The sequence below is a fragment of the Triticum aestivum genome, chromosome 2D (genome assembly GCF_018294505.1).
Source record: "Triticum aestivum cultivar Chinese Spring chromosome 2D, IWGSC CS RefSeq v2.1, whole genome shotgun sequence".
NCBI classification, from domain to species: domain Eukaryota; kingdom Viridiplantae; phylum Streptophyta; class Magnoliopsida; order Poales; family Poaceae; genus Triticum; species Triticum aestivum.
The window spans coordinates 639,010,178-639,022,569 of NC_057799.1; the positions used below are offsets into that span (position 1 = coordinate 639,010,178).

A 12,392-nucleotide genomic window follows, 5' to 3' on the forward strand; every position below is an offset into this window, starting at 1 on the left:
ATATAGTCGCTAAAATAATCTACTAGTACCTAGTATATACTACTATTTGGCAGCAGGTAACCTCAGAGGGAAAATAACGGCAGCTGGTCTTATGATTTTTTTTTCAGTTCCAAAACACTGAGATAGAAGGTGAGAAGACAATGGCAGAAAACGGAATCTACCATGGCTAATTGTCGTTCTTTGTTAGTGCATTGTCATTTATTTTTGAAATTGGTTATTTGTTCCATCTTGACGGCTCACAGTAACGTGAATTAAGCACTACATGGCAACGAATTTTTGATGTTTGTATCACCTCGTAGTTTGAACTTCAGCCTTTACCTATTATAGATATGTTAGCCTTGCGTTTCTTCTTTGCTGTGAACAGTAGGGAGTTCGTGTACATATATTAAATAATAATATATAATATATAATTTTAAGAAATATAGGAAAAGGGGAAATAAAATACAGAGGTACACTCCGCCAATCCACGAGTCTTATGATCATCTTTCAGTTACTAGTTATAGTACCTTTCTTCCATCAAAAAAAGTTATAGTAGCTTTCAGCCAATTCAATTTTGGCATCAGCAATCTTTTCCATCCGAGTATATTTAGTGTTGGAAGTCAGTAAAGTCCAACGAGTCAGTTGATAAAAGCGATGGACTGAATTGGGAGAGGCTCATCCCCTATATATGCTTTATTCCGTCAGTTTGCCTTGTAAAAAAACATAGCATTTCTTATTGTACTGATTCAATTGATGTTCTATCTATTCCATTGACAATATCGGTGTTTCCCCCAAAAAGAAAAGGAATGATTGCTTGCTTGCTATGCCTTCAAATATAATGAACATCCGGTATATATGCAAGTAGCGGCCTTGTTCATCATGTAAGTGCCTAATTTGTGAAATATATAATTGCGTATTTGAGTCAGGTCTACATTATCTCTGTAGATAACTTGGATCTCTCTAGAAGTGCCAACTAGAAAATAAAATTGACATTATGAGAGAAAACGTGTACTTATTATTTTTAATTATAAAATATGATTAATTAAGGCGGATTCCTTCGAATATTCCAAATACTTTGATGGTGCTTTTTTTGTTAGTCCAACAGTCTCAACTCAATCGATAGGTCGGTCGGTTCCTAACTTGAGGGTCATTCGACCCGTTTTTGGTTTTGGGCCTTGTGACGCCATGCCTCGATAGATCTTAAAATATGACATTCTCCGCCGTCACAAAGAGGTCACCCACTATATTTAGTGAAAGATAGTGAGCAAGTGTCAACCCAACTGAATTAATTCTCTTGTCATCACATGAATTTGCAACCAATAGACATGGCATGCATCTTTTGAAGCATGCATGATAAAACGAAATTTCATAGAATTTCTTCTTTCAAGAGTTAATTTTTTTTTCATTTAGTTCCTCTAGTTGTTTCATTGTCTGTGCATGATATAAAACAATCCATTTCTTATATGTGTGAAATACTTTATATTAGTAATAATACTGAAAAAATGCATCTCTTCTAGTGGTAACTATACTAAAAAATTGTGTTCATGTACCCAATGAAATTATACAGTGCATGTAGTACATATCAGGCTTCGTATAACAATTGAAGTATTGACACCATGGTAGGTCATAAGCAATTTATATCCAGGACTACACGGATGGGTACCTTGGATCTCAGCCGATGGAAAACTTACTGCATACTGCAAACCCTGCGCTTCGGGCACAACAAATTGTGTCCACAACAGTTAAGGATACCAGTATCACGTAACCACAAATACATGTTCTACATAGTAGTTTTCCATCATATGGTGTTCTAACCTTTAGTTTTAAGTTTCTAAATATGTTCACAGATATTTTTAATGATCTATAGTAAGTCAGCTAGCCCATGTAGTTGCACGGGTTGATAATTAGTGTCATTCTAAGACTAAATAGCACCACAGTACCTACTGTAATGGATGTAGTGAACTATGCAGGGTTTTTTGGGTTGATGTGACTACTACCTCATACACCGATGGGGTAAACATGCCACAAGAGATTTTGGTATAGACAACGGAGTATTGAGTGCATGCCTTTTGCACATATAATTTCAAGTAAATAAAATATAATACACAGTGGTAGGTTCAAGCAAAATGACAAATCTCTCTGCACAATAAGATTACAAACCCCTTTATTATAGTATAATAGTACATCTCTCTTCAGGGCACATATGAACCTTGAAATAAACATAAATCTACTTGTCTAAAAGCTAGATACAAAGGTGACATAAGGGATATATTTCTCAAAGAATCAACCTTCTAGCATGCTTGCCATGGTAAACTACATGTAAAAGATGATTTAACTTGACATAGAGTCTATCACAGATTTGATGTCATTAGCGATATTCTTGGCACCTGCTGCAATACCGGCTAATCCTCTCCTCGCTAAGCCAGCACAGTAGAGCCCATTTTCACCATTCCAATGATTCGGATATTTTTGGATGGGCAGTCCGTTGCCATTTAACATGCTCTCACCATTCTGGATCAAAAAAGCATAGAGCTTGTTAGCAGATTTAATAATGGTTACACCAAGAAAACAAACTCAGACATGTTCAAACACAAGCTATATTACCTTGAGCCATATATTTGCCGTGCTTTTGTATCCAGTTGCAAACACAATCGCATCAAATGAGATTCTTTTACTGCATTGAAATTTAACTATGTTGCCCTTGATCTTACTAATGCTCCCCTGAACCTATAGGAGATAAAAATACATTGATAACTTGGCATATCAAATCAACATATGTTATAAATTTATGTCATGTCAAGGATATACTTACTTTGATGATGCCTTTTTTGATCAATCCAACAGTCCCAACATCAATCACCGCAGATCGGCCTGTTTCTGATTTGAGGGTCATTGGACCCATTTTTGGCCTTGTGATGCCATGTCGTGACAGGTCTCCAAATATTAAATACGCTGCCATCACAAGGAGTTTATCCACTAGATTCAATGGAAGATGGTGAGCAAGTGTCATCCCCAAACGAATTAATTCCTTTGTCATTACATGAATCTGCAACCACAAAACATGTCACACCTCTTTTGAAGTATGCATGATAAATAAAATTTCATAGAATTTCTTCTTTCAAGAATTAAAACATTGTCATGTGGTTCCTCTAGTTTTTTAGTTGTTTGTGTGTGATATAAACTGTCCATCTCTTTTTCTATGTGCAATACTTCCTATTAGTAATAACACTGAAAAATTGCATCTCTTCTATTAGTAACTATACTAAGAATTTGCGTTCATGTACCCAATGAAAATATAAAGTGCGTGTACATACCGGGCTTCGTATAACAATCGATGTATTGGCACCATGGGTCGCAAGGTCATAAGCAATTTCCATCCCGGAGTTGCCAGATCCAACGACCAATACATTCTTGCCAGAGTAGCTCTTGCCTGACTTGTAGCTTGAGGAGTGGATGACATCACCTGGAAAGTTTTCTAGTCCAGGGATCATTGGAATATTCTCTGCACTATTCTCACCACTTGCCACAACAAGAAACTTTGCCGTGAACTTGACTGTGGTGCACTTTGACATGTCCGTTGCCACAATGGACCAACATTTTTCATCATTGTCATATGTGGATGACTCCACGCTGGTGAGATACTTTGGTTGAATGTTGAAACGCTCAACATAGTCATCCAAGTACTTCACAAACAAGGTTTTTGGTATGTATGTTGGTGCATCTACAGGGTATGACATGTGTGGCAACTCACAGAACTCCTTTGCGAGATGCAGCTTGAGGCGATCATATGCACGGTTGCGCCAGAGTGACGCGCTACAGCTCTCGCGCTCGACGATGGCATAAGGAATCGAGAATTGACCAAGGCATGCTGCCGTTGCAAGGCCTGCTGGCCCAGCACCAACAATCAACACTGGAACACTCTCCATTTCAAGGGGAAGAGTTGACGAAGTTGTGGGATAAGTCCGGTGGTAGGCTGCAGTGTTTGTGTGTTTGCTCGATGAACTTTGGATGACAGGCTCGCGTATGGGGGCATATATATATTGGTATCTTTCATGGGCCAATCTGTTTTTTGGATTGAGGGATGAAAAGGGTAAATATTTATTGAGGTCTAATCCTGGTGCGTACGAGTATTTCCATCTAAAAATGGAACCGTTGTTGGTGTGAAAACATGTACTGATACAAAATAGGCAGGAAACACACTCTTGATCGATTGCTGTTATTGGAAACTTATCGGCCATCTTTTTATGTGTAGATTAAAGATTCTTCGTGTTTCTTTCCTTTCGCATCGTCACCAATGACAATTACTACTCTAATATTCAAGTGTTTCTTCCTCTTTCTATACGATATAGGATAAGGATAAGTCTAATTTCCAAACACACATTTATAGGCAAAGTCCTATTTTAATTTCTCAGGTTAACATAATGTGGATGACATGGAAACAATATCATCTCAGAAGGATTTGGTACCAACCATGTTAACTGGTTTTGCCGGCTAGTTTTGCCTCCGGTTCAGTTGTATGACGGCCAGTTTTGCCTCCGGTTCAGTTGACGACCATTGCCACGATATCTTTGGTGTCAACACAACGAGCCATTCGATGTTGTGAACAAACAAAAAGTGGAACTTTAGTTCAAATATTTGAAACCAATTTTTTTTAATATAAATTCGTTTCTATACTGAACACTCGTTTAATGTGAGGCCATATTTCAACTTTGGTACATGTATATTGTCCTACGCCTGAACATCAAATTGAGCGCTCATTGTATTTTAACTCTACACACCAGAGTGTGAATCCTCATAAACCCCCACGTATTTTGTTAAAAAGATACTAAACCACTTTACTGAAAATCAAAATTGTCAATCCTGTCCCGATGCGGTTTTGCAAACTTGTCTGGTTCCAAACTGACTGACACAGGCCAATCACAATTGTACGCGACTTCCATGCAAAACTAAACTGGAGAAGTGGAGCACGTACAGTTCATCCAATTTTGATTTGACTAACTAGATAATCGACTACCTTCTGTGACCTACACTTAGCATGACACAAACTGCAGACTGGACCTATCAAACATATGATTACACTCGATTTACGACCATCGCGTTCAAATGATTTCAACATCTACCAGACAACCACTCTGCCTCGCTGCCTCCTGGTGATGGATCTTGTAAAGACTTGTCGTGCTGATGGATGTTGTAAAAGACTTGTCTGGTTGGCGGGTGGATTCAGGCCTTCCTCACATGAAGTTGCGTGTGGTTCAGACAAGTTGCTTCTTTTCTTCTCTCCAAGATGGTCACTTCCCTTGGATCATCTTTGCCTGCGCAGGAACTCCCGCATTTCTTGGTGGAACTCCGCGTTCACTATCAATCACATCTTCTTCGCGTCCTCCCACAGCAAGTACCTGTTATCCCTGGCATGGTCACAGCATTGCTCAAACATGTCCTGCACAAGTAAGCGTGTCAGCAATCAAGGCACCGGAACAGAGCAACCAGGAGCGCGCGAGGCCAAGGATTCGACTCGTGGGCCGGCAGCTTGGCCCACTCGCGAGATATATCTGTTGGCGTGTGTTGCGTGTGGATCTGGGAAGGAACTGGTGGCTTCGGCCAGAACCTCATGTGTGTGTGTGTGTGTGTGTGAGCTTGTATCCGCCTCCCATGGCGAATTCCTCCCCAATTCGAAACATATAAGTTGGTAGCTTACAAAGCGGCACCCAGATGTAAGTATAGTGGTAATCAGACTACTAGAGTACATGTTTTCAAATGTGTCCAAGCACCATCCATCCGCAAGGAGCTGGCAGGGTTTGGTGGGTGAAGGGTTTATACCTTGCTCGGAAAATCCTCGTATACATGTGACAGGACCATCTCGCCCTTGTTACGGTCATTCTCCCACTGCCTAATCTGCACCGGAGAATTGGTAGTCTTCAGTTTTATATCCGTTGAACAGATGATGTCTGGTATATGAGGGATGGGTTTCTGTGCTTACCTGATCTGTAACATTCTCTAGGACTAGTGGTATTTTGTCGATGACACAAGGGTGGGCATTTTGCTGAAGGAATGAAATTATCTGAAGAAGAAAAAGAATAAAGCATAACTGCATGTATCTATGTAACAATGAATCATGTAGAAATGTGTGATTAAGATGATTACCTGTTCAGCAGTGATCCCGTTATCAAATGCACCATACAGACTTTCTTTTGTAATAGCTTCCACAATAAGGTTTGGGAGTTCATACTCTACCCTACAAGACCATATTTGTTGAAGCGCATTCAGCAAAGATTGAAACTCAGAGCACGAGGGGTATGAAGGACTCACATAATACAGCTACCATATGCAACTGTGAACAATCTTTTCGATTGTGGATGGTTAAGACAATAACTAGATCCACAAGCAGAGTCGGGTTCAACATTTTTGAGGGGCTTTGCATCTTGGACGTCCATACATAGTTAGGAAATTGGGCATTGCTTAGCTTATTCAGGGCATCGCACAAAGAAGATCGGCAGCCCTAGTTGCTGCCTAGAACAAAAGCGAACCAATGCTGTCAGGATCATGCATCCAAATAACTGAACTAGCATAGAAAAAATGCCACTCAACACAGTTCTGCCAGATTTGGTAAAACAATCTGGAAGCGGTATAGAGAAGCTAAAGTGCTCGCGCGCACACACACACAGAGGACGGAGGAGGGGAGGAAGACGTCCGGGCTGCGTGGTAAGGCCAACTCCAACGCGCGACCCCAAATGGATGTCCGCTTTGTCCGGATTTCATCCGTTTGGGGGTGACAATGGGCCGTGTCCAACCGGATTTCTGGATGCGCCGGCCGTGCGCCCAACGCAAGGCCGCATTTCGGCCACATCCCGTCCGCATGCATTTTTTCGCAAACACATCTTTTAATTTTTCATCATTGATTTTTGATACATGGAAGCACATCACCAAATCTTAACTAGAATAGCAAGACCAAAGAAAACAAGAACCACAAGAAGACATTTTAGAAGATATCCAACTTCTATAACTGCTCCCGTAAGTTGGATTAGTGCCTTCTCGATGCATTCATTGTTGATCTGCGGAGGCTCGATCTTGCATGCTTCTTTCTTCTTCGAGTATAAATAAGTAGACGTTGCTTCCTCGCATCTAGTCTCATGTCTAGCCGCTATTCTAGCAACAAGTGCACTAGTCTCATCTCTAGCCTCTATTCTAGCTACAAGTGCACGAACATCTACTAAATTACGCTCTATCAATATATCGATGTACTCTTCTTTCCAATACCAAAAATTGCATCCATTCTACAAAATAAAAATTTAAGTTAGCACAACTAGTCAAATCCAAGAGCACAACCGAAACTAAGTAGCACATACCCCATTGGTTGAGCACTTGATGAACACCCATCCGGGATGTTCCGGCGTTGTAGACACGCGACGCAAGACCTTCTCTGGGCAGTCATCGCACTTAATGAGTGGCAACGGTTCGCCGACGAGCTTTTGGGCCAGCAACGAGCCCGGCCGATGGCCGTTCGTGTATCTGTCGGCGAACCGCCGAAGGTGTAGATCCGAGCGGCTAGAGGAGGAATCAGTACCTGCACGCGGCCTTGCCGGGGCCTTTCCGGCCCGGTGCCCGGCCAGTCCATGCCACGGCGTGGCCTCCCGCAGCCGGGCGAGCTCAAGTCCGGCCGGATCCGCTCCAAATCCGACCGCCGGGAGTGCAAATCAGGTGGCCGTGGTTGGGTAGCTCGGGGCATCGAGGGAACGGGGGCTGCGACTAGGGTTGGGGCGAGCACGCGACCGAGCTGCACAGAGGCAATGTCGGGGGCGGTGGCGAGGGACGAGAGTGGAGGGGTGCGGCTGGAAGGGGTTCGGTGGGGATAAGAAAAGAGGGGTCTGTCTCCCCAACGGGCGGGCCAGGGGAGGACATGGGCAGGCGCCACGCGCCGTCCGCGCGTGTCCATTCGGCCGCAAGTTTGGCCCAAACTTGAGTCGGAAATGGGTCGAAAACGGACGACAGTCCGTTTGCGGCCGCGCATTGGGAGGCCTGATCCGTCCGTTTACCCCCAAACTGACGCGAGCGGACAAGATGGGGTTGCGCGTTGGAGTTGGCCTTAAAACCCTAGAGGACGTGGAGGATAGCGGATTGGCTGGTTTTTTTTATGTTGACTTGTGGAGGCCTCGCTTCTCATTGCTGGGCTTGCTTGCTTCCTTCTCCTTGCTTAAGGGGCCGGCCCATTATATCATAAATAATCAGGAGGCTGGCCAAAAAATGCCTCAGTTTTTTTAGGAACAATGCCTCAGTTAGATGTGCTATTTTTGTCTAAAAAAAGGTTAGATGTGCTATTTACCCCTAAAAAAGATGTGATATATTTGACAGATCATAGGAACTAGTAACATTCTAATTAATGTTTATAAAAAGTAAATATTCTAAATTTATCTAAAAAAGTTAAACATTCTAAATAAGATGAAAAAATGGCAAACATTCTAAATATAGAAGTACTTTTTTGCAAGACAAATATAAAAAGTATACTTATCTCAAATAAAATAAGAACTACGGAGTTGTATGTATTCTAAAAAAATCAGAACTAGTATATATAGTCGCTAAAATAATCTACTAGTACCTAGTATATACTACTATTTGGCAGCAGGTAACCTCAGAGGGAAAATAACGGCAGCTGGTCTTATGATTTTTTTTTCAGTTCCAAAACACTGAGATAGAAGGTGAGAAGACAATGGCAGAAAACGGAATCTACCATGGCTAATTGTCGTTCTTTGTTAGTGCATTGTCATTTATTTTTGAAATTGGTTATTTGTTCCATCTTGACGGCTCACAGTAACGTGAATTAAGCACTACATGGCAACGAATTTTTGATGTTTGTATCACCTCGTAGTTTGAACTTCAGCCTTTACCTATTATAGATATGTTAGCCTTGCGTTTCTTCTTTGCTGTGAACAGTAGGGAGTTCGTGTACATATATTAAATAATAATATATAATATATAATTTTAAGAAATATAGGAAAAGGGGAAATAAAATACAGAGGTACACTCCGCCAATCCACGAGTCTTATGATCATCTTTCAGTTACTAGTTATAGTACCTTTCTTCCATCAAAAAAAGTTATAGTAGCTTTCAGCCAATTCAATTTTGGCATCAGCAATCTTTTCCATCCGAGTATATTTAGTGTTGGAAGTCAGTAAAGTCCAACGAGTCAGTTGATAAAAGCGATGGACTGAATTGGGAGAGGCTCATCCCCTATATATGCTTTATTCCGTCAGTTTGCCTTGTAAAAAAACATAGCATTTCTTATTGTACTGATTCAATTGATGTTCTATCTATTCCATTGACAATATCGGTGTTTCCCCCAAAAAGAAAAGGAATGATTGCTTGCTTGCTATGCCTTCAAATATAATGAACATCCGGTATATATGCAAGTAGCGGCCTTGTTCATCATGTAAGTGCCTAATTTGTGAAATATATAATTGCGTATTTGAGTCAGGTCTACATTATCTCTGTAGATAACTTGGATCTCTCTAGAAGTGCCAACTAGAAAATAAAATTGACATTATGAGAGAAAACGTGTACTTATTATTTTTAATTATAAAATATGATTAATTAAGGCGGATTCCTTCGAATATTCCAAATACTTTGATGGTGCTTTTTTTGTTAGTCCAACAGTCTCAACTCAATCGATAGGTCGGTCGGTTCCTAACTTGAGGGTCATTCGACCCGTTTTTGGTTTTGGGCCTTGTGACGCCATGCCTCGATAGATCTTAAAATATGACATTCTCCGCCGTCACAAAGAGGTCACCCACTATATTTAGTGAAAGATAGTGAGCAAGTGTCAACCCAACTGAATTAATTCTCTTGTCATCACATGAATTTGCAACCAATAGACATGGCATGCATCTTTTGAAGCATGCATGATAAAACGAAATTTCATAGAATTTCTTCTTTCAAGAGTTAATTTTTTTTTCATTTAGTTCCTCTAGTTGTTTCATTGTCTGTGCATGATATAAAACAATCCATTTCTTATATGTGTGAAATACTTTATATTAGTAATAATACTGAAAAAATGCATCTCTTCTAGTGGTAACTATACTAAAAAATTGTGTTCATGTACCCAATGAAATTATACAGTGCATGTAGTACATATCAGGCTTCGTATAACAATTGAAGTATTGACACCATGGTAGGTCATAAGCAATTTATATCCAGGACTACACGGATGGGTACCTTGGATCTCAGCCGATGGAAAACTTACTGCATACTGCAAACCCTGCGCTTCGGGCACAACAAATTGTGTCCACAACAGTTAAGGATACCAGTATCACGTAACCACAAATACATGTTCTACATAGTAGTTTTCCATCATATGGTGTTCTAACCTTTAGTTTTAAGTTTCTAAATATGTTCACAGATATTTTTAATGATCTATAGTAAGTCAGCTAGCCCATGTAGTTGCACGGGTTGATAATTAGTGTCATTCTAAGACTAAATAGCACCACAGTACCTACTGTAATGGATGTAGTGAACTATGCAGGGTTTTTTGGGTTGATGTGACTACTACCTCATACACCGATGGGGTAAACATGCCACAAGAGATTTTGGTATAGACAACGGAGTATTGAGTGCATGCCTTTTGCACATATAATTTCAAGTAAATAAAATATAATACACAGTGGTAGGTTCAAGCAAAATGACAAATCTCTCTGCACAATAAGATTACAAACCCCTTTATTATAGTATAATAGTACATCTCTCTTCAGGGCACATATGAACCTTGAAATAAACATAAATCTACTTGTCTAAAAGCTAGATACAAAGGTGACATAAGGGATATATTTCTCAAAGAATCAACCTTCTAGCATGCTTGCCATGGTAAACTACATGTAAAAGATGATTTAACTTGACATAGAGTCTATCACAGATTTGATGTCATTAGCGATATTCTTGGCATCTGTTGCAATACCGGCTAATCCTCTCCTCGCTAACCCAGCACAGTAGAGCCCATTTTCACCTTTCCAATGATTCGGATATTTTTGGATGGGCAGTCCGTTGCCATTTAACATGCTCTCACCATTCTGGATCAAAAAAGCATAGAGCTTGTTAGCAGATTTAATAATGGTTACACCAAGAAAACAAACTCAGACATGTTCAAACACAAGCTATATTACCTTGAGCCATATATTTGCCGTGCTTTTGTATCCAGTTGCAAACACAATCGCATCAAATGAGATTCTTTTACTGCATTGAAATTTAACTATGTTGCCCTTGATCTTACTAATGCTCCCCTGAACCTATAGGAGATAAAAATACATTGATAACTTGGCATATCAAATCAACATATGTTATAAATTTATGTCATGTCAAGGATATACTTACTTTGATGATGCCTTTTTTGATCAATCCAACAGTCCCAACATCAATCACTGCAGATCGGCCTGTTTCTGATTTGAGGGTCATTGGACCCATTTTTGGCCTTGAGATGCCATGTCGTGACAGGTCTCCAAATATTAAATATGCTGCCATCACAAGGAGTTTATCCACTAGATTCAATGGAAGATGGTGAGCAAGTGTCATCCCCAAACGAATTAATTCCTTTGTCATTACATGAATCTGCAACCAAAAAACATGTCACACCTCTTTTGAAGTATGCATGATAAATAAAATTTCATAGAATTTCTTCTTTCAAGAATTAAAACATTGTCATGTGGTTCCTCTAGTTTTTTAGTTGTTTGTGTGTGATATAAACTGTCCATCTCTTTTTCTATGTGAAATACTTCCTATTAGTAATAACACTGAAAAATTGCATCTCTTCTATTAGTAACTATACTAAGAATTTGCGTTCATGTACCCAATGAAAATATATAGTGCGTGTACATACGGGGCTTCGTATAACAATCGATGTATTGGCACCATGGGTCGCAAGGTCATAAGCAATTTCCATCCCGGAGTTGCCAGATCCAACGACCAATAAATTCTTGCCAGAGTAGCTCTTGCCTGACTTGTAGCTTGAGGAGTGGATGACATCACCTGGAAAGTTTTCTAGTCCAGGGATCATTGGAATATTCTCTGCACTATTCTCACCACTTGCCACAACAAGAAACTTTGCCGTGAACTTGACTGTGGTGCACTTTGACATGTCCGTTGCCACAATGGACCAACATTTTTCATCATTGTCATATGTGGATGACTCCACGCTGGTGAGATACTTTGGTTGAATGTTGAAACGCTCAACATAGTCATCCAAGTACTTCACAAACAAGGTTTTTGGTATGTATGTTGGTGCATCTACAGGGTATGACATGTGTGGCAACTCACAGAACTCCTTTGCGAGATGCAGCTTGAGGCGATCATATGCACGGTTGCGCCAGAGTGACGCGCTACAGCTCTCGCGCTCGACGATGGCATAAGGAATCGAGAATTGACCAAGGCATGCTGCC

At 40.4% G+C, this 12,392-nt stretch overlaps 1 protein-coding gene and 1 pseudogene across 1 annotated transcript; both read right to left on the minus strand.

Annotated features, from left to right (window-relative positions):
* Positions 1-2,310: 2,310 nt before the first annotated feature.
* Positions 2,311-3,905, minus strand: LOC123050675 (probable indole-3-pyruvate monooxygenase YUCCA10). Its single transcript, XM_044473434.1, has 4 exons — positions 3,294-3,905; positions 2,792-3,025; positions 2,584-2,706; positions 2,311-2,490 (listed from the first exon to the last, which is right to left on the minus strand). Exons 1-4 carry the CDS (start codon positions 3,903-3,905, stop codon positions 2,311-2,313), a joined length of 1,149 nt encoding a protein of 382 aa, XP_044329369.1.
* A 6,945-nt stretch (positions 3,906-10,850) lies between these two features.
* LOC123050676 (probable indole-3-pyruvate monooxygenase YUCCA10) lies at positions 10,851-12,091 on the minus strand (annotated as a pseudogene).
* Positions 12,092-12,392: the final 301 nt, after the last annotated feature.

Bases quoted from the DNA above. Each gene is read 5' to 3' on its own strand.
- LOC123050675 (XM_044473434.1), bottom strand. From the start codon at position 3,905: ATGGAGAGTGTTCCAGTGTTGATTGTTGGTGCTGGGCCAGCAGGCCTT. The intron at 3,026-3,293 runs GTATGTACACGC...TTGTGGTTGCAG, and splicing joins CGATTGTTATACGAAGCCCG to ATTCATGTAATGACAAAGGA. The intron at 2,707-2,791 runs GTAAGTATATCC...TATCTCCTATAG, and splicing joins TCAAAAAAGGCATCATCAAA to GTTCAGGGGAGCATTAGTAA.